A 24,210-nucleotide genomic window follows, 5' to 3' on the forward strand; every position below is an offset into this window, starting at 1 on the left:
TTTTGCTTTATTATGGGCTTGGAGTGTAGGTATAAAAGTAGTAAACATTTGTCGTTTTATACCAGTGGTCTTCTTTTCATTATACTATTTTGTGCTTTTAAAAAAATACTTTGATTTTTTTTAAATACAAAAAGATTACGAAGACTTTTATTACATGCACTCATGTATTCACACCGGACTTGATTATTATATTTTCTCGTATTTGCCTCAGGTCTTTTTCATAAATTCAGTGTATTTTGGAAAAAACCAGCCAAGCACATCATTACACATCAGGTCACCTTTGCCGGTCACTCTCCCTCCCAGAGGCAGACACTAACTGTGCTTTTCAGTTCATTTAATGCACGTTCATATATCCATGAACAGTATGTGTTTGGTTGGTTTGTGTTTTGAATTTGCATTAACAGTACCACCTTGTATGTAGATGCCTAGAAAATTAATTTTGCTTTCTAATTTTAAATTGTTTTCTAGAACAATTTCTGTCTCTGCACATCCTTGACTGTATACTGTAAGAATTTAAATTTTGCCCAGTTGGATGAATGAGAGCCTGCTGTCTTTGTGTTTTCTTGATTACTGTCCTAAGGTTGTGTCTTATTATTCTTTGAAAAGAGGTTCCTCTCCATTAAATCAGCAGTCGTTAGGGATGGGGTCTTGCTTAACAGTTCTTCAGATGTCTGTGTTTTTCGGGGAGAAAGCCCAGAAGCCTGCAGTAGGATGCTGCCTGTCTGGAGGGGGTCCTGTTTTCTAGTTGAACACTGGCCTCCACATGCAGTGCCCAGGGCTGTGGTGGCTGGTCTCTTTTCTTTTCTGTCTATACCCACTCACTAGGTAATCTCATTCCGTTTTCTGACAGTAAATACCACCTGTCTGCTGCTGATTCCAGTACCCACTCCAAACTGGCACATCCGTCCACCTGCTCATCACTCCCACTGGCGAGTCTAATGGGCACCTCAAGTTGGACGTGCCCCAAACTTCCGATTCACCCCTTACATCTAAGAAGCACACTTTCCCGAATGTCTTCTCCCATCCTTTCAGCTGCTAGTCCAAACATCTTGAAGTCATCCTTGGTGCCCTTTGCCTCTTCCTTTAAAGTGTGTTCAGGATCCCCTGTGTGTGTGTGTGTGTGTGTGTGTGTTTCATGGAAATAAAACATGAGGACAAGGATTTTGTGTTCACTGCCCGATCTCTGGCTTCTTAGGATGGTGGCTGGCAAGTGATAGGTAGTAAATAGTTGTTGATTTAATGAAGGACTGGGGGAAAAAATGACCTACAGTCTGTCAGAAAATTCTTGATTATTATTAGTTTTAGAATTGGACATGTTAGTTTTCCGTTAAATCCCTTCCCTAAGATCAGACGGTAGCTATAATACGGCATTTAATGCCTCTACCCGTGAAGATTACTTTAAGTAACACAGACACAGGTGTTGTCAAAGCCATGACGACATTTGTTCGTTAATTTGTTAGTTCTTGGTCATTAGACGAGACAGTAATTCAACTTACCTGACTACTCCTTTTTTCCATCCTCGGTGATGATCATTCCAGATTGACGAAGATCTGTTTTTCAGTAGTTCCAGAAAAGAAAATTTGCTTCTCTTGTTGAAGTGTTCATTCATTCGTTTAGCCCTTGAGCAGCTGTAGGTGATGTGCACGGCCGCTGCCCTCGGGCTCAGGGGCTCCCTGCCTGGGCGGCGGTGTTGGCGCGAGTCAGCCTCGGCTGGGATCGGGGCAGGAGCAGGGATGCCTGGTTGGTTGCAGAAGGATGACTAAGGATGTCCCAGAAGAAAGGGAAGGGACTTACTTATCCAGACATTGCTTTATTTGAACAAGTATCGGTGAGGAGGAGGGGTGAGGGAGGGCAGCATTCTGGACCGAGAGGGTTGCTTGGGCAAAAGCCCTGAGGTTAGGGGCAAGGAGCAGGTGCTAAGCACGTAACTGGGACAGGATGTGAGAGTTGGACAGGGTGCATACCTGATGGGGGCCACGGGACAGGTCAGACTATGCAAGGGAGCTTTAGCCCAGGAGCGGTGGTTCCAGGTGTCCACTCTACTCACTTGTCCTCAGATGTAATCAGAGCCGCTGCTGTGGCAGTTTATACCAATTTCTTGATGATGTGACACTTGACAGCCAGTATTTCTTCGGTATGATTTTTCTAGTATTTTTATTCTGTTAAACATTCCATAATATGTAAAGTGTTCCTTTGATTTAAAAAGTTTAATTCCATAAGGATGTGGTAAAGCGTAGCAGTTTGTTACAAAGTGTCTCACTTTACTGTCAATTTCCTTTCCCCGGGAAACATACAAATTATTAGAAATACAGTTGTAGATGAAGTGGCTGACTTTTAAAAAAGTAGGAAGGAGAATCAATGTTTTCAAGTATTGCAGTTTTAAATTCTGAAATGTACACCTCCACCTCCTGCTAGACTGAAGCTCAGGGGTCTGAGGCTGGTCAGTGTTGAGTGATCTCTGCCAGCTTCGCCTCTCTGCCCCCTCCTTGCTCACTGAGGTTTCCCGTCCTCCTGGTCACACAGTCTCCCCCATGTAGGGATTAGACACATAGTGGTTCCTCGGGAGACTTTAGATGCCTCATAGGATCCTCTGCCCCTCTCGACATTCCTGCCTGACCATGTGTTCTCCATCTTCCTGGCCCACTAGATGAAAACGAGGGGTCAGATTGTATCGTGTGATGTAGGATCTTTGCACACAGAACTTGCTGTCTTCTCTTTAATGGTGAACAGTTTTATCAGATGCTTTTGTGGCATCCTGCGATCTTAGTATCATTTCTCAAATTTGTGATCTAGCATAAATCTGATACTAAGCCCTGGTGTGGGGTACTGTCAGAAACCACACTGGGCATCCCGCTGCCGCATGTCTCCAGTAAACACTCAGGAAAAGGCGGAGGTCTGGCTGGCAGGAAGGTGCCGCAGTGCCACTCACGGTTAGCTTTTTTACCTTTATTTCAGAAAGGTAATGATTGCAGTGGCTTTTCCGATGCCTTTCATGCCCACACAGCGGCAGTTGTCCGGGGATAGCCGGTCTAGCCCTGTGAAAAGTGAAAGGCTGAAATAATTCAACTCCACCAGCTGACTGTCCTTTGTCACCGAGCTTTGCCTAAACACAGTTGAAATTTGTCACTACCAATGCTGACAGATGATAGATGCCCACTAAAGAATATAGTGATTAAGAAAAAATTAAGTAGCCAGATTCAGAGACTCCGTGTCTTTGGGGAAACCATTCCTCTAAAATGTCAAGGCTTGATCAGTATGAAAATTTGTGACATTGTCTTCTCTAGATACTGATTTAAGTTCCTATGTAATTTTGATCGCCACACTGCGTATTTCCTCGTCTAACCGTGCGGCCGCTCTGCAAGCAGTGGAGTCCTACAGTACCTTAAGGAGGACGATTAGAGGGGCACCTGGGTGGCTCAGTCAGTTAAGCTGACTCAGGTCATGATCTCAGGGTCCTGGGATCGAGCCCCACCTTGGACATCTAAGAAATGGGGTAGATATTTTTAAAGGAAGAAAAAAATAACCCACAATGTTGTTGTTTGGGAGATCTGATTCTAAATGCCAGACTTTGCAGAGTAGCACCCAGAAACCTATACCAAGGATAGTGCTTTTAGGTTACAGGGAAAATTTGGGGGTTTGGTCATTTAATTGATCTTCTCTATAGCACACCAAGGTATATCACCAGGAAATACTATCTCTGAGCTTTCATTCATTCAACAAAATTTATTAAACACTCACGAAAGGCCAATGTTACTACATAGTATCTCACCAAAATATTTTTTTTTTTTTTTAAGAGAGTGTGCAGGGGGTGGAGGGTAGAGGGAGAGAGAGAATCTTAGGCAGGCTCCATGCCTAGTGCAGAGCCAGACGTGGGGCTTGATCTCATAATCCTGAGATCGTGACCTGAGCTGAAATCAAGAGTTGGACGCTTAACTGACTGAGCCACCCAGCTGCCCCCAGAATATTTATTTCTTAAATATTATTACCATTTGGTAATGTCTTAGCCAGCTTATGGCTTTCTGGCAAAAATCCAAGGCTTCTTAATACTGTATCTAGTTATTCCTTTATGTCTACCTCATTTTGTCTATTTTCTACAAAGGTTTACTCTGGGTTTATTTCTCCTTAACTTTAGTATTTATTTTCCTGGCATTATCTTCAATCTTTTTTGTTTAAGTTATCTTAAACCCATTCCCTACTGTGCCGACCAGCACAATACTCAGAATGTCCTTCACTGGGGTCATGTGCATGTCTCTGGTTGCTAAAGAGGACTTGTTAAAGGTCACTGTGAAATGGTGTGATGAAGGACCCAAGACCCTTGATTTTTTAAATTCCTTCCTGCCCTTAGCAACAGTGGGCTGCAAGGCTACCCATTTTATCTTTCAGCCGATGAATTCTTGGCTATTTTCCAAGTGGAGTAAATTTACAGGTGCTAGGAACCATTTACGTTGAATGAAGCAGGAGGAATTATAAGTTTCTCTAAGCCAGCCATTAAAATGTGGACATTTGGCATTTAAAAAGAAGTTTCCATTTAGTTTAAAACCAGCAACTCAAGCTGCAATTATAGTAGTATGTGCTCACGAAAAGTCTCATCCCTCCAGCCAGCCGCACGTGGTGCGCATCTTCTTTTTGCCGGGCCAGATGACACAGTCTCAGGAATTTTGTCCCTGTGCTCTTGGGGTAGTAGTGAATACTTTCTTGTTTTCACCTTTTGTGTCACAAACCGTGCTGCCGGCTATTTGCTTTTCATGCCTTGATCCAAAGAATGTTTTTGTCAACAGTGCCGGGCCTCAGTGCTAGAATGTTAATCTGCTGCCGAATGGGGAGAACCATCCAGTGTGGCCAAGTGCAGCTTCAAACATGGTTCTTGCTGGGGTACAAGTTTGGGGTACGGTGTGTAAGAGCCGTGACGTTAGATCGCAAGATTTAAAACCTGTATCACATTTGCCCTTAAAATTAAATGAATTTTTCTAAATGAAATTCTGTCGACATGAAACCTGTACAGTGTGTTTCTGTCACTGGGATTTTCAGGGAAAACAGAATTGCTTCTTTTTAAGAAAACGTTCCATGCACAGTACGAAACCATAATAGCTCTGGAGATTTCTACATAAGATAAAGAAGTGTCAATATCATTAACGAACGACACAGATACGAGTCTTTTGGTTTTACTTCCCGAAGCGAACGAACGTTAAACTTTGGCCCCTTACATTCTTAATGATGTTTTCACCTTTTAAAACAAGCAAAATAACAACAACTTATTACTGCCATAGTTGTGGGCTTTAAAAGAATTTTTTTTCCCCCAAGTTGCTGCTGTTTGTCTGGATCTCCAGGTACTGTTTCTAAACTTGTGAGCCAGACAAGCAGGAGCATGCGGATCCCAGAGGGGGTGGTGGTGGCCGCCTGTGAATCCGATTCTTCCAGCAGGTGTCACTGTGGCAGCGATGTGAGGGCAGGCTGCAGTTCATCCGACCCATGCTGGAGTTGGAACTCCATCTTCAGGGAAACTGGGTGACAGAAGCTTATGGAAACGTTTACTTTTGAAAAACAGCGGTGCCGCATCACCTACCTCTTCTTTCCCTCACAAATTTAAATTCACAGAAATTAAAGGCATTAATTTTCCACTTACATAAATTTTTACCGAGTATTGGAAAAATTTAGGAGCAGGGGATGTGTCCAGGAGGACGTAAACGAAACAGAACTTGTAAGGGCCACGCATTTATGAATTTGTTAAGCAAGTGTGGGGTTTTTTTTATGTCTGTTCTAGAGGCCCTGGGGGACGCGGAGGGGTAAGCTACAGCCTTTGCCCTCCTGGAGTGTTACAGTCAGTATGTCACACCAAGAGAACAATGGTAGGAGAATAGTAGGAAGGCCGTGCATCCCATTGGTGTAATGACAGGACTCCTAAGTACATGAAAAGCTGGTTCCAAATTTTGGCTTTGATGCTTCCTAGCCACAGAGACATCTCTTAACTTCCTTGCTAAGAGGAGTTTGATATCACTGCTGTCACCGTGCCTGTGAGATTGAAACAGGATAGTGGAGTATGGGTGTTGGCCGACTTTTCCTGGAAAGGGCCTGATAGTGAATATTTCAGGTCTCGTGGGTCATACAGCCTCTGTCATGACTACTAACGTTTGTGGCTGTGACCAAAGGCTGCCTTAGACAGTTTGTAAACCCCTGAGCCTGCTACGTGCCAGGAAAACTTTACTGACGAGAACAGGCAGCGAGCCACATGGTTGCCAAGGTCGGATGTAACAGGAACTCCGTGCAGCACGCTGTGGTAGTTCTTGCACTGTGTAACGTGCTACAGCAAAGTGAACAATACCACAAAGTCCTAAATGGTAAGTCTTTGGAGTAGTTAACAAGTCTCTGGTCTCGCCCTTGCCAGCTGGTGATCACAGACAAGTCACTTTTCCTTTCTTCGTCTTCTGTCAGCATGATTTCTGAGGCCGTAGTAATAGTGTTCTTTGGGGGTAGGAGCAGGGCTAAGGGGATGGTGAAGTTATATGAAAGGACTTTTATTAACAAGAATCCAAACAAGAGAACAAGAGTTGGTGGGCTCTGCCTTGGCGCTATGGGTATTTGAAAGGATGCCATTGTCCATTCATTTCAGCTACCCATTTTCTCTTTTCTCTGTCACCCTAGAGTATCAACCCTGTTTAACAAGTATGTGATGATCCAGAGTTCATTTTCAGGTTTCCAGACTTGGAAACTTCCCCTTCAGGAGTTTCAGGACTCAGCACATGCAGAGATAAACATTATTCTCTCCTTGTCCTGGAGAAGGAAAGCTACAGCAAGGAATCCCAGCCCTTCAAGCTGTAGGCCTGTGGCTCTGTCCAGGGAGAAAGAAAGGTCCAGGGAAGCCACCCTGTGGGCCTTCCCACCCATCATACCTCCAGCTTTGTCTGAAACTTGGCATGATCAAGGCAAAATCAGATTAACATGGAGCCAGATAGTTTTACCCCCTTCCCCATTAAACAATATATGGTGTTCTTTTTAAATCCTTCATGTAAATTGCGTGTGTGTGTGTGTGTGTGTGTGTGTGTGTGTATACATATACACATATATATATAATTTAAAGATTTAAAGATTTATACCGTAAGTATTCTTAAACTTCCATAGTCACTATAAAATGCAGTGTATTTGTTGTGAAATTAAAAAGGTTGAGTTATTAGCTTACATTCTTCTTGGGGATTGCGTTTTATATGTTCTACTATTCCTAATCAAATAATTATATGAAGCTTTTAGTTTTTGTACCTATAAACATTCAACTCATGCATATTTATAAGCTGGTTTAATTTTGATAATTTACTATTGACCTTTCAGGTCACTCTGTAGTTAGATTTTTAAAATAGGACATTTGAATGTGGAACATTTAGCAGAGACTCAGGAGCCAGACAAAACCTGGGTTTGAATCTCAGCTCTGACACTTGTGAGCTATGGGCTTGACACTGTAAAATAATTAACTACAATTTACATTTTTTTAAATCCTTATCAGAGAAAATACCCTGTCCTTAACTACTTGTTTTAGTTATGATCAACTAGTACTGGTGTGTATGTAGCACAAAGCCAGATTCTCCGTGAGTCCGGGTGGCCAGAACCATATACGCAGCTGACTAAGAGATGCAAAACTAGGTACAAGATACAAGGTAGGAACAGTTGTAGGTGCTAAAAGCTTAACACATGTATGTAGGTTATGGTGTATTGGGGAGAAATTTCCTGTGCTTTTAAATTCACCAAGAGGAGCGTTGGATTTGGTTTCAAGGATTAATAGTTTCCTATTAAACAATAGGAAAGAGAAAATTGTTTATCAGAAAGAGAAGTCTTGGTGAGTATAAGAACAGCAGGGAAGTGGATATTGTGCAAGCTTATCTGAATGAGACAGAATATTGATGTCGAGGGAGTAAAATAAAGACCCTGGAGCACTGGCAGATTGTTTGTTTGTTTTATGCAGCTTTCCAAAAGATAAGTTTAATCTTAACAGAAAAGCTGCAAAGCGCATATAGAGAGTTCCTATATACTCTTCACCCAGCTTCCCCTTATGTTAGCATCGTGCAGAACTGCAGAACGTTTGCCAACACGAAGAGATTAACTTCAGCTCAACATTAGTAACTGAAGTACAGAAGTGACTTGAGTTTCACCACTTTTTCCACCGATGTCCTTTTTCTGGCTGAGGATCTCCTTCAGAATCCCACATGGCCCTTGGCAGTCATGGCTCCTTAGGCTCCTCTCATGAGTTCCTCAGTCTCTCTTGTCTTTCATGACCTTGCCATTTGTAGGGAACACGGATCAGTTATTCTGTAGAATGTTCTCAGTGCGGGGTTTTCGGGTGTACGCTCATGATTGGATTGAGGTTGGATTAGGAAGGTTAGAGCGATTGTACTTGTGGCAGTCTTACCGTATCCGGAGGCACGTTACGTCAATAAGTAGTATTGGTCAGGTTAACCTATCTCACTTGGCTAATCTTCCAGGACTTTCTGCTGTAAACTTACTGTCGTTCCCTTTGTAAATATTAAATGTCTGTGGGAGATACTTTGAGACTATGCAGATACCCTGTTTATACACTGGTGGATCTTGCCTAGGATAAGTATTACTAGGGTGTTCTAATTTATTAATTGGAATTTTTCTTCAAGGGGAAGTTACCATTTCTCCCATGTGTTCTTTCATCCTTTCATTCATTTACATCCATATGGACTCAAGGATATATATTTTATTATTCTTTGGGTTATGAACAGTCTTACTGTTTTTTATTGTGTAGCTCAAGTTCTCATTCACCGTTGAGAGCTCTTTGAGGCCTGTTCCTGTGCCCTTTTGATGGGCCCCATCTTTTTTTTTTCCTTAAGAAGTTCCTTATTTTCTCGCACACCAAGATGTTCCAGCCCTGACATCAACCATTTCTCCAAGGACCTCTGGTTCCCCCTACTGGAGAATGGTATTTAGAAACCAAGATCTCACTAGGTGGTGTGTTCATAGCTACTGACCTGTCACTGCTCTGTCCTCTGTCACTGGGTAGAGCTAGGAAGCATATGTACATACGCTAACTCCTACTTACACATCTGTATTCATTTCTGTATCTGGGGGGGGAACATGTACACACACACACACTCACACGTATGTCATATACATGAATGAAATATGAGTCCATACTGATAGTCCCAGTTCCAGTCCACACGGTTGATTCTAGCCTTCTCTTTTTCTGTCCCTGGCAGTGAGGAACCTGGTCCCCATCTACGCTGTGTTTGCATATTTGTTCAACTCTAGGATTTTTTTTAAAGATTCATTTATTTATTATAGAGGGAGGGGCAGAGAGAGAGAAAGACTCTCAAGCAGACTCCCCGCTGAGCATGGAGCCTGATGTGGGGCTTGATCCCAGGAACCATGAGATCATGACCTGAGCCGAAACCGAGTCGGAAACCCAACCGACTGAGCCACACAGGCACCCCTTGTTCAACGCTAGTATTAATGAACCAGTTTCAGAAATCCTAACCCACCTGCAAAAGAAACAGATTTACACTTACAGTCAGTGTGTGTGCAGTTTGTTTTGTCTTCGACCTTCACCTCACCCGGTCAGAACCCTCACCCAGGGTGGACCTTTCTTCCCACCCCTTCAGAGTGGTTGTGCGGTTCACTTGTACTTCAGATAGGGTCATCTGTCTCAGCTTGCATTCCATCTTGGGTACATCCCACATCCTGGCTGATTATGTTTCTATTGACATACTGTAAAGTTCACTTCATGGCATTCAGCTCACTCTATGGTGGTCTTTGACAAATGTGTAGAATGGTATGTCCACCCCCACAGTTCCATACTGAGGAGTTCCATCACCCCCCCAAATTTCCCTGTGCCATTCCCTTATAGACAACTGCTTCCCCTACCCAACAACCCCTAGCAACCACTGATCTCTTTTTTCCCTATAGTTTTGCCTTTTCCAGAGTGCCATATGAAAGGAATAATAGAATGAGTAGCTTTGGGGGTCTGGCTTGTGCTTTCTCTCTATTGCTCTGTCAAATAAATAAATAAAATCTAAAAAAAAAGAAATGTGATTTGCAATGTTTTCTTGCAGTCTCTGCTTGTCTTTATTCTTTTTTGTAGTGTTTTTCTCAGAGAAAAAAGGGTTTTTTAAAATATTAATGAAGCCCAGGTTATCAGTTTTTTAAAATTGTGCTTTTGATGTTGTATGTAAGAAATCTTAGTCTACTCCAAGGTTACACAGATTTTCTACAGTTTTCTTGAAGAAGTTTTACAGTTTTGTATTTTACATTTACATTGAGTTATTGTATAAGGTGTAAAGTATGTGTCATTTTTTTATATGTGGATGTCCATTTGTTTCAGCAACATTTATTGAGAAGACTGTCCTTTCCCCATGGAACTGCCTTTGTCAAAATTTAGCTAACTATATTTGTGTGGGTTTTATCTCTGGATTCTCTCTACTCATCTGTTGGTTCCTATATGTCTGTCCTTCTGCCAATACCACACAGCTTGGGTCTGAGTTCTTTAACTTCTTTTCTTTTCTAAAATGGCTTTGGCTATACTCGTTTCTTTTCTTTCCCCTAGAAATTTTAGAATCAGGTTGTCAATATCTGTAAAATGCTTATGAGATTTTTAATGGAATTGTATTGCATCTATAGATCAAATTGGGGAGAAATCCTTTCTTAACAATACTGAAATTTCCAGTCTATGAATTAAGTATATCTCTTCATTTATTTCTTCATTTATTTATTTCTTCATTATTTCTTTATTTCTTAAACTAGTACTTTCTAGTTTTCAACGTAACAGATCCTTTTTTAAATTTATACTTAGATTTCATTATTTTGGTGCTATTTTAAATAGTATTGTAGCTTATTTTTGAATTCTAGTTTGTTCATTGGTGGGTCATAGAGTTCTTAAAAGATTTTTTTTAAGATTTTATTTATTTATTTGAGAGCGAGAGAGAGCGAGAGAGAGCACGAGTGGGGAGGAGGAGAGAAACAGGGTCCCCACTGAGCAGGGAGCCCAACACAGGGCTAGATCCCAGGACCCTGGGATCACAACCCAAGCCGAAGGCAGATGCTTAACCAACTGTACCCCCTTAATAGATTTTTTATTATCCTTTTAACATCTGTGGGTTTGTAGTAATAGCCCCCTTTTCTTTCCTAATGCTGGTAATTTGTATCTTCTTTTTTTCTTAGCCAGTATTACTAGATATTTATCAATTTTATTTATTTTTTTTTTCAAAGACCCAGCTTTTGGTTTCATTGACTTTCTCTGCTTTTCTTTTGTCAACTTCTTTATTTCCATTCTTATCTCTGTTATTTACTTTCTGCTCCCTGCTTTGGGTGTGATTTTGTGTTTTTTTTTCTAATTTCTAAAGGTGAGAACTCTGATTATTTATTTAAGACCTCTCTTCTAATAGAAGTGTTTGATACAGTAAATTTCCCAATAACCACTTCTTTAGCTGCCTTCCACAGTTTGCATGTTATATTTTAACTTTCATGTAGCTCAGAGTATTTCTGACCTTTCTTTGAGACTTTTTCTTTGACCCAAGGATTATTTAGGAATATGTTAGGTAAATCTGGAATACTGGGGGATTTTCAGGTATCTTTCAATTATTGATTTCGAGTTTCATTCTGTTTTCATCCAAAACATACTCTGTATGACTTGTATTAATTTAAATTTGTTGAGGTTTGCCTTGTGGCTCTGAATATGGTATATATTGGTAAATGTTCCATGTATACTTATAAGGAAAGCATATTCTGTGGGTTGGGTGGAATGTTCTATACCTGTCAGCTGGGACAAGTTATTTGATAGTGTTTTTCAGGTCTTCTGTGTTCTTACTGATTTTCTGTATACTTGGTCCATCAATTACTGAGAGTGGAATGTTGAAGTCTTCTACTATAATTGTTGACTGGTTTATTACTTTTTTCAGTTTTAGGCTCATTTATCTTGAGGCTTCATTTAGTTGCTACACTTTTAGGATTATATGTGTTCATAGTGAGGCAACCCCTATATCATTAATATAATGTTCCTGTTCATTCTTGATAATATTCTTTGTTCTGAAATCTACTTTGTCTGATATTAGTATACTAGTTAGTTTTTCCAGCTGTAATTTAGTTAATGTCGTAAGGTATATCTTTCTCCGAACTTTACTTTCAATCTATTTATATTTAAAATAGGCTTCTGGTACACAATATGTATACTTGGCACTTGCTTTTTTTTAATCCCATCTAGCAATTTCTCTCCTTTAATTCGTGTGTTAGACCATTCCTTTTAATGTCATTTTTCATGTAGTGGAATAAAATCTATCACCAGCTGTTTTTTTATTTCTTTTTTTCTTTCTGACTTAATTGAGCATTTTTTATGATTTTGTTTTATCTCCTCCTTGACTTGTTACTCATACCTTGTTGTGTTCTGTAATTTACACTTGTTATATTTTATCTCTTCCTTGACTTTGTTACTTATACTTTTTTAAAAAATGTAGTTGTCTTCCTTCAGATAATGCTACATTATTTCACAGGCAGTGTAGACACCATAACAGTGTGTTGCTTTCCTCCTTTCCGTCTGTTGTGCTGTAGGTTTGTACCTTCTCCATCTACGGTTGCTATAAACACACAGCACACTGTGACTGCTGTAGACCTTCGATTGTCTTTTAGAGAAAGCAAATAAAACTTTAGAGAAATAATTTTATCTTTATCCTATTTCTGATGCTTTCATTTTTGTGTGAATGTAGATCCACATTCCTATCTGATACCATATCCTCTGTGCTTAAAGAGCTTACATTAACATTTATTGTCAAGTAGGTCTGCTGACAATGAATCCCCTCAGTTTAGGTTTTTCTAAGAAAACCTGCATTTCTGCTTCATCTTTGAAAATTATTGCCAGTGAGCACAGAATTCCGGGTTGGACCATTTTCTTGTTGTCATTGTTACTTTGTTTTTCATTTGTAGCATTTCATTTCATTCTCATTCATAGTTTCCATGTCTCATCTGAAATTCCCACTGGACATTGCAGGTTGTCCACCTTTCCCATTAGAGCCTTTAACACATCACTTATTTTAAATTCTCTGACATGTCTAGTGTCTGTATCACATCCAACTAGTTCTGATTGCTTTTTCTCTTCTGAGTATGTTGTTTTTTTTTTCCCTGCCTTTTTGTATGCCTTGTAATTTTTGTTGAAAGCTAGACATCTTGTATAAGACAGTGGAGACTATGTAAGCAGTCTTTCTGCCTCCTAAGGGGTGTGCCTCTCCTGCAGGGCCTTTAGTGTGGGTGTTAGAGTTTCTCTAGTTAGGAATCTGACAGTGTGTGAGAGATTTGTTGTAGCCATGGCAACTCCCACAGCACCAGAAGCTTCAGATTCCTATAGAGATAACGTGTCTTTGGGGGGTTGGGTGGATTATGAGAACAGTGCCTGTTTCAGTCCCAGTTTTAGGTCTTCCCTTTGTACTGTGTCTCAGTGAGAGTCACTCTCCACATTCCTGTTCTTCTCCTATCCCTTGCCCAGCAGTTTTGGGCTGTTATCTTGTCACTTAGAGGTCCTAGCTTGGCATTAAGGGGTGAAGAGGAGGACAGGAAGCCACCTGTGTTCTGATTCAGCCTCAGTCATCCACATGTACCAGGTTCTTAGGTTTCTGGGCTGTGGCCCTTGTGTTCCCCCACCACTCCCTCAGCTCCTGTGGTAGACTCAGCTGGTAATCTTGTCACTCCTCAAGGAGTAGAGCTGTGTTTTTTCTCCTGTTCCTCCCACTGCAGTAAGTCTTCACCAGTGTCCTGAGGGCAGCAATGCTTGTGCCCTTCTCTTCACAGCGTAGTGTTTTTTCCCTAGTGGGGAGAGGGGGTGTGGATCCAGGTGGAATGTCTTGCCCCTTCTCTATGGCTACCACTCCTGTCCCCCAGACCTGGATCACAGTGGATACTGAGCGCTCTTTTCTGTGAGCACTTGAGTGGGGTTCATGGCATCGAGCCTGCAGGAGAGCGTAGCTTCAGAGGATTCACACAATCCTGCCAGACCATAGTTGGCTTTAACCAACCTGTCAGCTGTTTAGCTGAATTCCTCTGCCAGTGATGCAGGCTTGGTGTCTTCTCTCTTCCTGCACGCACGGTCTCTGCTTGGAGCTTGGACTCTTTGACTGACTAGGACCTCGGCTTTACGAGGAATATTGAAAAAGTCGTAAATATAAAAGTAAGACTGTTCTCTTTTAAAACAGAGTAATAGTTTTTAAAGTAAAGCAAGTTTCATCCTAGTTAGACTCTGTAGCAGGGCTGACCTCTGATGAAATCAGCCTCCCTCTCTAGTCACCTGTTCTCCTAATCATCTGATGTCTTCTGATTTTCTTCAACTTTCCCCTTTAAGAGAAAAAAAAAAATACCAAAAAATGTCTGATTTGGCACTGTTGTGGCAAACTCAAAACAAATTGGGAATGACTCTTCAATTTTAGAATTTCAAACATCAGATAGGGTTGCAGAGAGGTATCTGTGAGGCAGAAGGCAGGGCAATTACCCCAAAATCACCCATTCCATCTCTAGCTTGGGCACTTGGTGGGATTCAGTAAATTAGTGTTATTTTATAGCAAAACAGAAGCCTTAAGGCAAAAAGCAAGTGAAATCATGTTTTAAAGTAGCCTACATGTGTATGTTTTGCCCTTGAATGTTTTAATTCTAAAAGTAACATGTACTTGAGATAAACAACTTAAAAATTCTAATCCATTCCATCTTCTTGAAATAATTACCCTCAAATGTTTTGGTGTCCATCCTTTGAGACTTTTCTCTAAGAACTTATCTTTGTAATATACAAGGAGTAGTAAAGTAAATTAATATGCAGACCATTTGGAATATGCAAGAAATAAACCTCTTCAAAATATATGTGTAAAAGCAAAATGTTAAAAAGTACGTATAAATGCAGAATGTTTCAAAGCTAAGCTGAATACAATGTGATGTCTTCTTTATTATGGCTCATGACAAAGAATTGGGGTAGAGATTTTGCATTCATCTTCCTCCATTTAACTTTTTAAAGTTCATTAGCTTTCTAAGGGAAAGCACCTTTAATTTTGTAAGATTTTTAAACAGGTAAAGTTTTAAATCAGGTTCCACATGAGCTTATGAAAATTTTGAAACCATTTGAAACCTGGACCTTCTTGAATATTCTTTGTTAAACGCAGTCCCACATGAGTTTATGAGGCTGATATGAATTACTTTTAGTTAACGTTCCTCTTCCTGTGAGGAGTTGAATTAATCATAATGAAAAAATGATGGGAATATTTAGCACCTCTCTTAGTAAAAAAGAAAAGAAAAAGTAGAAGTCTTAAATATTAAAGAATATTACTACCCAGAGGACAATGGAAACATGTCTAAAATACTATTCACTTATTAATTCAAATATTTGATATAATTTTTTTTTTTTTTAAAGATTTTATTCATTTATTTGAGAGAGAGAGAGAGAACAAGCAGGCAGAGAGGCAGGCAGAGGGAGAGGGAGAAGCAGGCTTCCCGCTGAGCAGGGAGCCCGATGCGGGGCTCGATCCCAGGACCCCGGGATCATGACCTGAGCCGAAGGCAGCGGCTTAACCGACTGAGCCACCCAGGTGCTCCTTGATATAATTATTAAATAAAATTATTTCACTTACAAATACAAATGGCATCAGGTTTTTTTTTGTTTTTGTTTTAATTTGTCCAATGAAAAGGAGATACAAAGAAGTAGAGAGAGCTCAGGAAGAATTGTGTTGAACTCTGTCAAATTTTTGTATATCTTTCAGTCTTCTTTAATAGTTGAGGCCTTTGTTTCTGATTTTCTTGATACATTGCCCTTGCCTGCGTACTCTTCTGAGGTCCATTTCATGTTCTGCATCCCTAACAAGTGTCCTGGCCATGCCGCTCTCTGGCAGCACCTCCCCTCTCTGATTCCTGACTGACTGACCTATTCTTCCCCTCGCCGCTCTCCTCGGCTAACCTTTGGGCTTTTTGTGGGTAGAGCCCTTGTCTGTTCTATTCCTCACAGCATTGCTAAGCTTATAAAAAATAATAATAATAAAAGGTTGCGTTTGTCCACATGCAAAATATTCTATAACATAGCCCCCTGGTTGTTTTTATTAGATGAAAAGCAAAGATTTGGTTTCGAGCGGTCTGGGTATGACCTTGAAGAATCGGATGGCCCGGATGAGGATGATAATGAAAATGAAGATGATGATGAAGACAGTCAGGCTGAATCTGTCTTGTCAGCAGCTCCCTCCGTTACCGCCAGCCCGCAGCACCTTCCATCTAGAAGTAGCCTCCAGGATTCTGGGAGTGTGGAGGAGGACATCAGGATTGCCGACTGCTTCTCTGGGGTGCACACAGACCCGATGGATGTTCTGCCCAGAGCCTTGCCTACCAAGATGACCGTGCTAAGCACAGTGCAGTCAGACCATAGCAGGAAGACAGAGTCCCCGGCGAAGATCAGGCAGCGTGGTACAAAAGACGGAGAAGAACCAACGACTCCCGTAGACACTTCTCAGTCCCCCGAAGCTGCACCCAGATCCCCCTGTCACCAGATGTCTGTAGACTACCCGGACTCAGAAGAAATTCTGGGAAGTTCTGTAGCAGGAAAGACTATCACTTTAACACAGGTAAATGCTTTGTTGTTGGTTTCCTTCCATTTACCCTGTTAAATACGGGGATTCTAATGACTTAAGAAAATAATATACTTAAATTATTTATTTCTGGCTAAATCAGTTTGTTTAGGCTTAATTTTTTGTTTTATTTAAAGGCAAAGGACATTTATGTCTTTTGGCTTCTTGCTGGGTATTTTAATAAGAGTTCACATACTGGATCATAAATCTGTGAAAGAACCAAATGGATCTTTAAAAATCTGTTCATTTGAAAAAATATGTATGTGCCCCTTGGGAATATGAGCCTTGGGACCTATTTGTCCCCGTGCTTACCCTGAGTTCTTTTTCCACTGGCATTGATATGATGGATTTGCACTAAATTATCCAAACATTTTGCAGTTTGCCCCTGTCGGCATGACAGCTACCAGTTTCTGTGGCAGAGTTGGTGTGACCCAAATAATGTACCAAGAAGTTCACTTTGCTTGAATGATCAAATTGTTGTGGCAGCTTTAGAGAGCTTCCTGCCGGAGAACCAGCTCAGGGCCAGACACAGGCCTACGGAGACACGACCTACGTGTGCTGTGAATGGGTCTCTGCTTTTACCCCTGGTGCGGCTCATGAGGAATGTTTAAATCTCTGATGAATACATTCATCTCCCTGACACTTGTCTTGCCTGGAGTACGGATTGACGATGGCCATAGGATTTATTTCTAAATGTGGCAGATTTTGGTTTGTGAGGTGACCCTGGAGAAAAATAAAGACTGTGCAAGCTCGGGTTTCTAGAGACTACTCTAAATTAATATAATTTAACTGAATTGCATTAATACTTAAATTATATTTGATATTTAAATTAGTATATGCGTTAATGTAGCTCTGTAATGTAGATATTATCAAGAAAAAGCTAATATTTAGGTGATAATCTTGGGCGGGAGGGAGATTGGCAAGATTTGTCCCTTTTCATGACTTCCAGATTTGGTCACCTGTGCTCTCCGCTTCTCTAGCCTAAAATCACTGACACACCTGCCAGTGCCTGGAAGTCAGGTTTTCAGTAGACATTTCATAAACTTATGAATGAAGGAACGAGGGAATAAACAACTGCAGACTTTTTTTTATTAATGACAACCCTTTATTTCAAAAATGAGTAATCCTCCAGTTGATTTTCCCTTTGAGTTGACATTCATAGCTAACTAATGTCGCAATTCCTCAATAACCCCTAATCTCTAAAATAGGGTAGAGCTGGTGGTGCCAGCAAGAATAACAATACCAACAACAGATACAGAACAACAGCAGTATAATTATGGCTGCGTCTCAAGGTTAGTTTCTGTATAAATGAGACAACACCCGGGGAATTTGTTCGAAAAATGCAAAGTACTGTACAAAATGTGTTGCTGTTATTTGTATAGAGATTAAAGGTATAATGGGTTTTTTAGTTGGCAATTTGTTTCTTAAAATGCAAACCTCATTTTCAGCGAGCTTGTAATTCGTATACAAATATACGTGCTCCCGCCTGGTTGGGAAGAGTAGATTTTATGCCAGCAGTTTAGCTCAGGGACTGAGAGGGCCGTGCTGTAAAAGGGTTTTGTCTCCTGCCTTTCAGAGCGCAGCAGCTGTAAGACTTCCTCCTCCTGCAGCCGCGCGCAGCCCTCAGACAGCAGCGGGGGTTCCTTCGGGGGCCTCGCTGCAGCCTGACGCTCAAGAACAGAAGCAGCAGGTGACCCTCCAGCCGCCTGCAGGCCTGCCCTCCCCCCAGACCCATCTGTTCAGCCACCTTCCTCTGCATTCTCAGCAGCAGTCCAGGACACCCTACAATATGGTTCCGGTCGGGGGGATCCACGTGGTACCTGCCGGCCTCACATACTCCACGTTTGTACCCATCCAAGCAGGGCCAATGCAGCTGACGATTCCGGCCGTCAACGTCATTCACAGAACTGTGGGCACCCCCGGGGATTCCGCCACGGCAGTTTCGGGCACCACACGTGCCGCCGGAGTGGCCGAATTAAGCGGCGTGGTGCCATGTATTCCCATTGGCCAAATCCGCGTGCCGGGCCTTCCGAACCTCAGTGCCCCAGGCCTGCAGCCGCTGCCCTCCCTGAGCATGGAAACCGTCAATATCTTGGGCCTCGCCAACACCAACGTGGCCCCGCAAGTGCACCCCCCGGGGCTCGCCCTAAACGCCGTGGGGCTGCAGGTTCTGACGGCAAACCCTCCCTCACAGAGCAGCCCCACCCCTCAGGCGCACATTCCAGGCCTCCAGATCGTGAACATCGCGCTGCCTACCTTAATCCCCTCGGTCGGGCAAGTGGCCGTGGACGCACCGGGCGCCCCCGAGATGCCACCCGCCCACAGCAGAGCGCGGGAGGCGCCGCCCCAGCCCGCCTCGGCGGCCAGCGCCCATCCCGGCAGCAGCAGCACGTCTCCTCAGGGGTCTCCTCAGGTCCAGCGGGCAAATGCAAAAAAAGTTCCAGATCCCTCTGCCCCCGCAAGAGCCCCGGCCAGGCCCGATGGCTCCAGTAAAGTGGACGCAGGGAAGGCCGCCTCGGTGAATCATGTGAAGCCCAAGCCTGAACTCGCGCCCGTGCAGGGCCAGCCGGCGGCCGCCGCCGAGCCTCCACTGCCGGCGCGTCCTGAAGCCTTCCCGGAGCCCCCCGGCCCGCAGACCCCCTCCCCGGACAGAGCGGCGCCCAGGCCCGCAGCGCGGCCCCGGAGGCAGGCCAGCGCCCCGTTCAGCGACGTGAGTAGTGACGACGACGAGGACAGGCTCGTGATAGCGACCTAGGGGCTCTTTGGGGGGTGGGGGGGCGGGCTGGTTTGGTTTGGTTTTTTGGTGGTGTTTTTTTTTATATAACACTTAAAGGTTTCTTTGAAAACCCTCCTTTCCTTAAAGCACATTTTTCTGACATAAACTCATGACTAATCTTTGTGCAATCATGAACTTTTGACCAATAATTGTTGTTTTGTGTCCGCTCCAGCCATTTTTGTACATGTTGTATAGACACTTGTGCCTTTTAGGAGTTTATGTTTAGAAGCTGTACAGATTGTTGAATATCTATATACATAAAATATATATTATATATGTATATGAAAACCAGGTAGTTATTTGTGTTTAGAAAAAAAACCTGTCAAATAAATCAAATGATTAAATTATATGTTGCACTGTTAAATATAAATTTTTATGGCTGTGGGGCAGAGTTTCTGTGTATAAATTAGTATGTAAACTCCATATTTATTGTATTCATATTCGTCTTTGAAAATGGGTCTGTCCTTCTTGTGTAAGACAGTAACTTTACATTTCAGACAGATTTTCTGTGTCATGAAATGTTTCAGTAAAATATTGTTTACTGACTTTACCATTGCTGAAGTCGTGCCTTCTTTATATACCCAATATCAGTATTCGGAAAAGAGCCATAGGTCACGTGTGGAAACCACCCTTAGTTTTGAGAAATGGGGGCTTTACTGGTGTTACTACTGTGTGAAACTCAGTGAAACCCATACAACTGAGAGGCCTATTTTTCTTATTTGTGAGCATTCATTTTATAGCTATTAACTTATAGAAGGTTCAGTACTTAGGAACACTTTCTGCAAATACGTATAGCATACAGCCTGGAATGGGCAAAGTTCCTAAATGCGGGTGTGACAATTTCTGGTAAACATAAAATAAGTTAAAACAATTGTCCAGAGAACTTGGATGAGGCCCGGCCTGTGAAACCGGTTTCTCAGGCTCTGCCCTCAAGTCTGTTTATTAGCCACCGGCTCTTCTTTCCCTCATAGGAAGTCCTACTGATTATGCTCAGAGAGCTCTCCGGCCAAAACCAAAACGCAGAGGGTCCAAGATTTACAGAAGAACCAAACTCAGACTTGTAAATTACTTATGTGACTCTCTTTAGAAATGATTATGTCCTGTCCTGGGAGGCTTAACCATCCTTACTCATTCAGAAAAAATTCACAGTTCCCATTGCAGTGATTTGCATTATCACTTAAGCATTACACATGCTAGATTGTGAGAAAGTGTTTTAATATTGAAATTGAATACGTAGCATATCATTAAGGCGATGTATTCAGATTTTTTAAAGGTCTCCTTCATGGGGATACCAAAGGTACCAGGCTGGTCAGACAACAGACCGTTGGGGAAGTATTGGAGACCTGCTGCTGGCCAGCCCCTGCTTTCCATGACTTTGGGAAGGGCACCCGCCATCTTGGCCTACATGCCCTGAACCTAAATTAGGATCTCTAGAACGCAGTCTGGCCCCAGCAGGCTCTGATGGGTCTGTGATGCTTTTGATGCATGCTTGAATTTTTATTTACACTTACCAACAGATTAAGTAACAAAATTCTCAAAAATTAAAAAAAAAAAACTATTTTATATTCCAAGATAGATTTGAAAAGAATTCTAGAAACTTAAGAGAATTGCATTGCTCTGTCAATATAGTTGTTGAAAATGAGGTCCATTATCCATCAAATTTCTCAAAATTAATGTTTTAACTTGATGTCATGCTTTCTATTATACTTTTTATGTATTTTGCCTAAAATTTTAAAGCAGTATAGCAAACATTTTTATTCTAAAATCATATTTTAGGTATGTGTAACTTCTCTAAAATCAAAAGTAATGCTCAAAATTTTGGGATTGGGTTGTTTTTGTTTTTTTTTTTTTAGTTTGTATAGATAGAATTTTCTTAATTTGAAAAATTTTCTACATTTAACCAAATACCAAATGTTGTGATGAACTTGGATGCTCCCTTAAGAATTTCATAATGCTCTAATATATCTTAAGCTTCTTTTGTAGTCTTGACTTTTCAAGATTCATTAAATTATACACATACCTTTAATATTAGTGACTTTAATACTTGAGTGTGACATTCAAATAGTTTGCTAACATTTGAAATATGTAGCTAAGTGAGAAACCCAGGTCTGGGCCATTATATTTTGAAATAGTCACATAAACAAAATATAAAGGAATAATTTTGAACACTCTGCAAAGTCATCTTTTCCCATGGAGCACTATTATTCTTAAATATAAGTGACTTTCAAATAATGCAACCCGGATTGCTGATGAGCCTACATTTTACTTTTATTCTTTTGAACTGTCATGAAAGACCCAGGTCACTAGAGAACTAGACCACAATGACCATGGCAAATCCCCGTGGTAAGTTCTTAGCTAAACAGGTGAAAAGCATAATGTGAGACAATTTCAGTATCTCCTTGTATGAACCCATTGCAATGTCACTCTCAGAAGTGTTGAAAATAGCTAAAGAACCAAAGGTCTGGTTGGCACCTGGTTGGGTCAGTCAGTAGGCCATGCGACTTTGATAGCAGGGTCTCAAGTTCAAGCCCCATACTGGGTGTGTAGAGATTACTTTAAAAAAATAAATAAAGCTCATCTAATAAAACTTATTTAAAAAAAGGTCATCTTTCTAGTTTTTAAAGTTTGGTGTATCTGTTTTGTGAAAATGTGTGGAATTAACCTAAGTTAGTGGCATTCAGGTAACTTGTTTTCATTCCCCAAGCTTTAGGCTTTTTTTTTTCCTTTTTTTTTTTTTTCTTTTTTTCAGAATGATAATTAACTGATAATATTTCACAAAGAGATTGTGTTTCTCTTCTTTTTTTTTCCATAATACAGCCATGACTTTCATTTCATAGGAACTGTATAAATAACACTCTTATTAGATAATCTCTGATCTGAATTTTAAATGATAGGGCTTAACAGGGCTTATGGAGATGTCCATTATTTTTGTTGGAAGACTGTCAACGTATTTCTTGATGCATGCATGGGTCAAAATATAACATCAGTGGTTCTTTACTTTTCTATTTTTAAGCTTACATTTTGAGATCAAGTGTCGGCAACACAAAAGGTGACTTTCATTAATTTTGTCTCAAAACTATAAGTTCTAAACATGGGATACTAAATCTAAGGCAAGAATCTTCTTCCACACTGGTTTCTCATGACTTTGAGTTATCTATTTAATATTCAGGGAAGTTATGTAGTTAATATTCAGAATTAATACATATATATATTTATTTATAGTATTTTAATGACCTTGACTCTCTGCTATCACTACAAAAAAAGAACAAATTTAAAGCAAAAATGGTAAAATATTTTTCTCTACAAGTTTTATAATCAGAAAGTCATGAGTCCCTTACCGCTATTGGGTTCATCTAGAACCTTGCATATACAAGGTTCTGTGGAAGGAACTGTAGACATCAGAGTTAAAGCAGAGATATAACCTGCTCCAGGGTATTCCCTGTCCCCTGAACCAGTCTCAGGCCTGAAGAAGACTCAGGCATCCCAATTCCAGCATTTGTTTAAAGTATCAACCAACTCCAATACAATGGAAGATACAAAAGAAATCAGAAGGCACACTTTCTACCCGGAAGGAGCATGCTTGCCTAAGACGTAGGCCATATAAACTAGAAAATAATACTAGACCACACACATCTTAGAAACCACAGGCTATAAACATTTTGAGAGGTAAGAAAGTTATTAAGTAATGAAAGAACGATTTGTGTATGTTGGGCACTGCTGTATTTTGAAAGAGGAGTGGGATTTGGGACTTTAGAATAGAGATAATGCTAAGCAGTAGAACAGAAATAGCTGAGATGACTATGTTACTTAAAAATTATGCCTGGGTAGGGGGAGCCTGGGTGGCTCGGTCGGTTGAGCATCAGACTCTTGGTTTCAGCTCAGGTCATAATCTCAGGGTCATGAGATCAAGCCCCACATCAGGCTCTGGACTTAGCACAAAGCTAGCTAAAGTTTCTCCCTCTCCTTCTGCCCCTACACCCACTCTCACTCTCTCTCATAAATAAAATCTTTAAAAAAAAAAAAAAAAAACACGTTCCTGGGAAGCAGTCTAAGTGGAAGAGAAGATTCACTCGGGCTTTCACCAAATATTTAGCACCAACAATGTAGAGAACACTTTGGAGATACAAATTTAATGCCAATAAGCGTCTACCCTCTAGGAGCTTAAGTTCTGGTAGAAGAGTAAGTGTGAGACCCAGAGTATCTCAAGAGGCACGAGTGGAAGAGTAGTTCCCCTTTATTGGTGGTTTCACTTTCTGTGGTTGCAGCTGCCCGCCGTCAACCTCAGGTGGAGGTGGAGGCAGGTGTCCCTGCATCCCCCCCCGCCGGCGCATCCTCAGCAGGTGAGTGTAGCCTAACGCCTCGCCACGGTGCCTGTGTCACTCACCCCACTCCATCGCATCACACATCATCACGGGAAGGGTGAGTATGGTACAGTAAGTTATTTTAAGAGAAAGAGACGACATTCAAGTAACTTATAGTACATTACAATTGTTCTATTAATAGTTACTGTCAGGGCACCTGGGTGGCTCAGTCAGTTAAGTGTCTGCCTTCGGCTCAGGTCATGATCTCAGTGTCCTGGGATCGAGCCCCACGTCCGGCTCCCTGCTCAGAGGGGCGTCTGCTTCTCCCTCTGCCTCTGCTCCCACTGCTTGTGCTCTCTCCTCCCCACTCAAATAAATAAAGTCTTAAAAAAAAAAAAGTTACTGTTGATCTTTTACTGTGCCTCATTTAAACGTTAAATTTTATCATAGGTATCTATGTATTGGAGAAAACAAATAGAGGGTTCAGTACTATCTGGTTTCACACGTCCACTTGGGGGAGAGTCTTGGAACATATCCCCACAGATAAGGGGGCCTACTGGAC

General features: G+C 41.4%; 1 protein-coding gene across 5 annotated transcripts in view; it reads left to right on the top strand.

Annotated features, from left to right (window-relative positions):
- Positions 1 to 19,326, top strand: part of HIVEP1 (HIVEP zinc finger 1) — a 139,912-nt gene extending 120,586 nt beyond the window's left edge. For all 5 annotated transcript variants that reach the window (XM_032424664.1, XM_032424665.1, XM_032424663.1 and 2 more), the window contains 2 exons: positions 16,057 to 16,568; positions 18,148 to 19,326. In XM_032424664.1, the coding sequence (XP_032280555.1) occupies positions 16,057 to 16,568; positions 18,148 to 19,326 (1,691 nt within the window). The remainder of the gene's footprint in view (positions 1 to 16,056; positions 16,569 to 18,147) is intronic.
- The last annotated feature ends 4,884 nt before the right edge of the window (positions 19,327 to 24,210 follow it).

The sequence above is a fragment of the Phoca vitulina genome, unplaced genomic scaffold (assembly GCF_004348235.1).
Source record: "Phoca vitulina isolate PV1807 unplaced genomic scaffold, GSC_HSeal_1.0 scaffold31, whole genome shotgun sequence".
Lineage (NCBI taxonomy): Eukaryota > Metazoa > Chordata > Mammalia > Carnivora > Phocidae > Phoca > Phoca vitulina.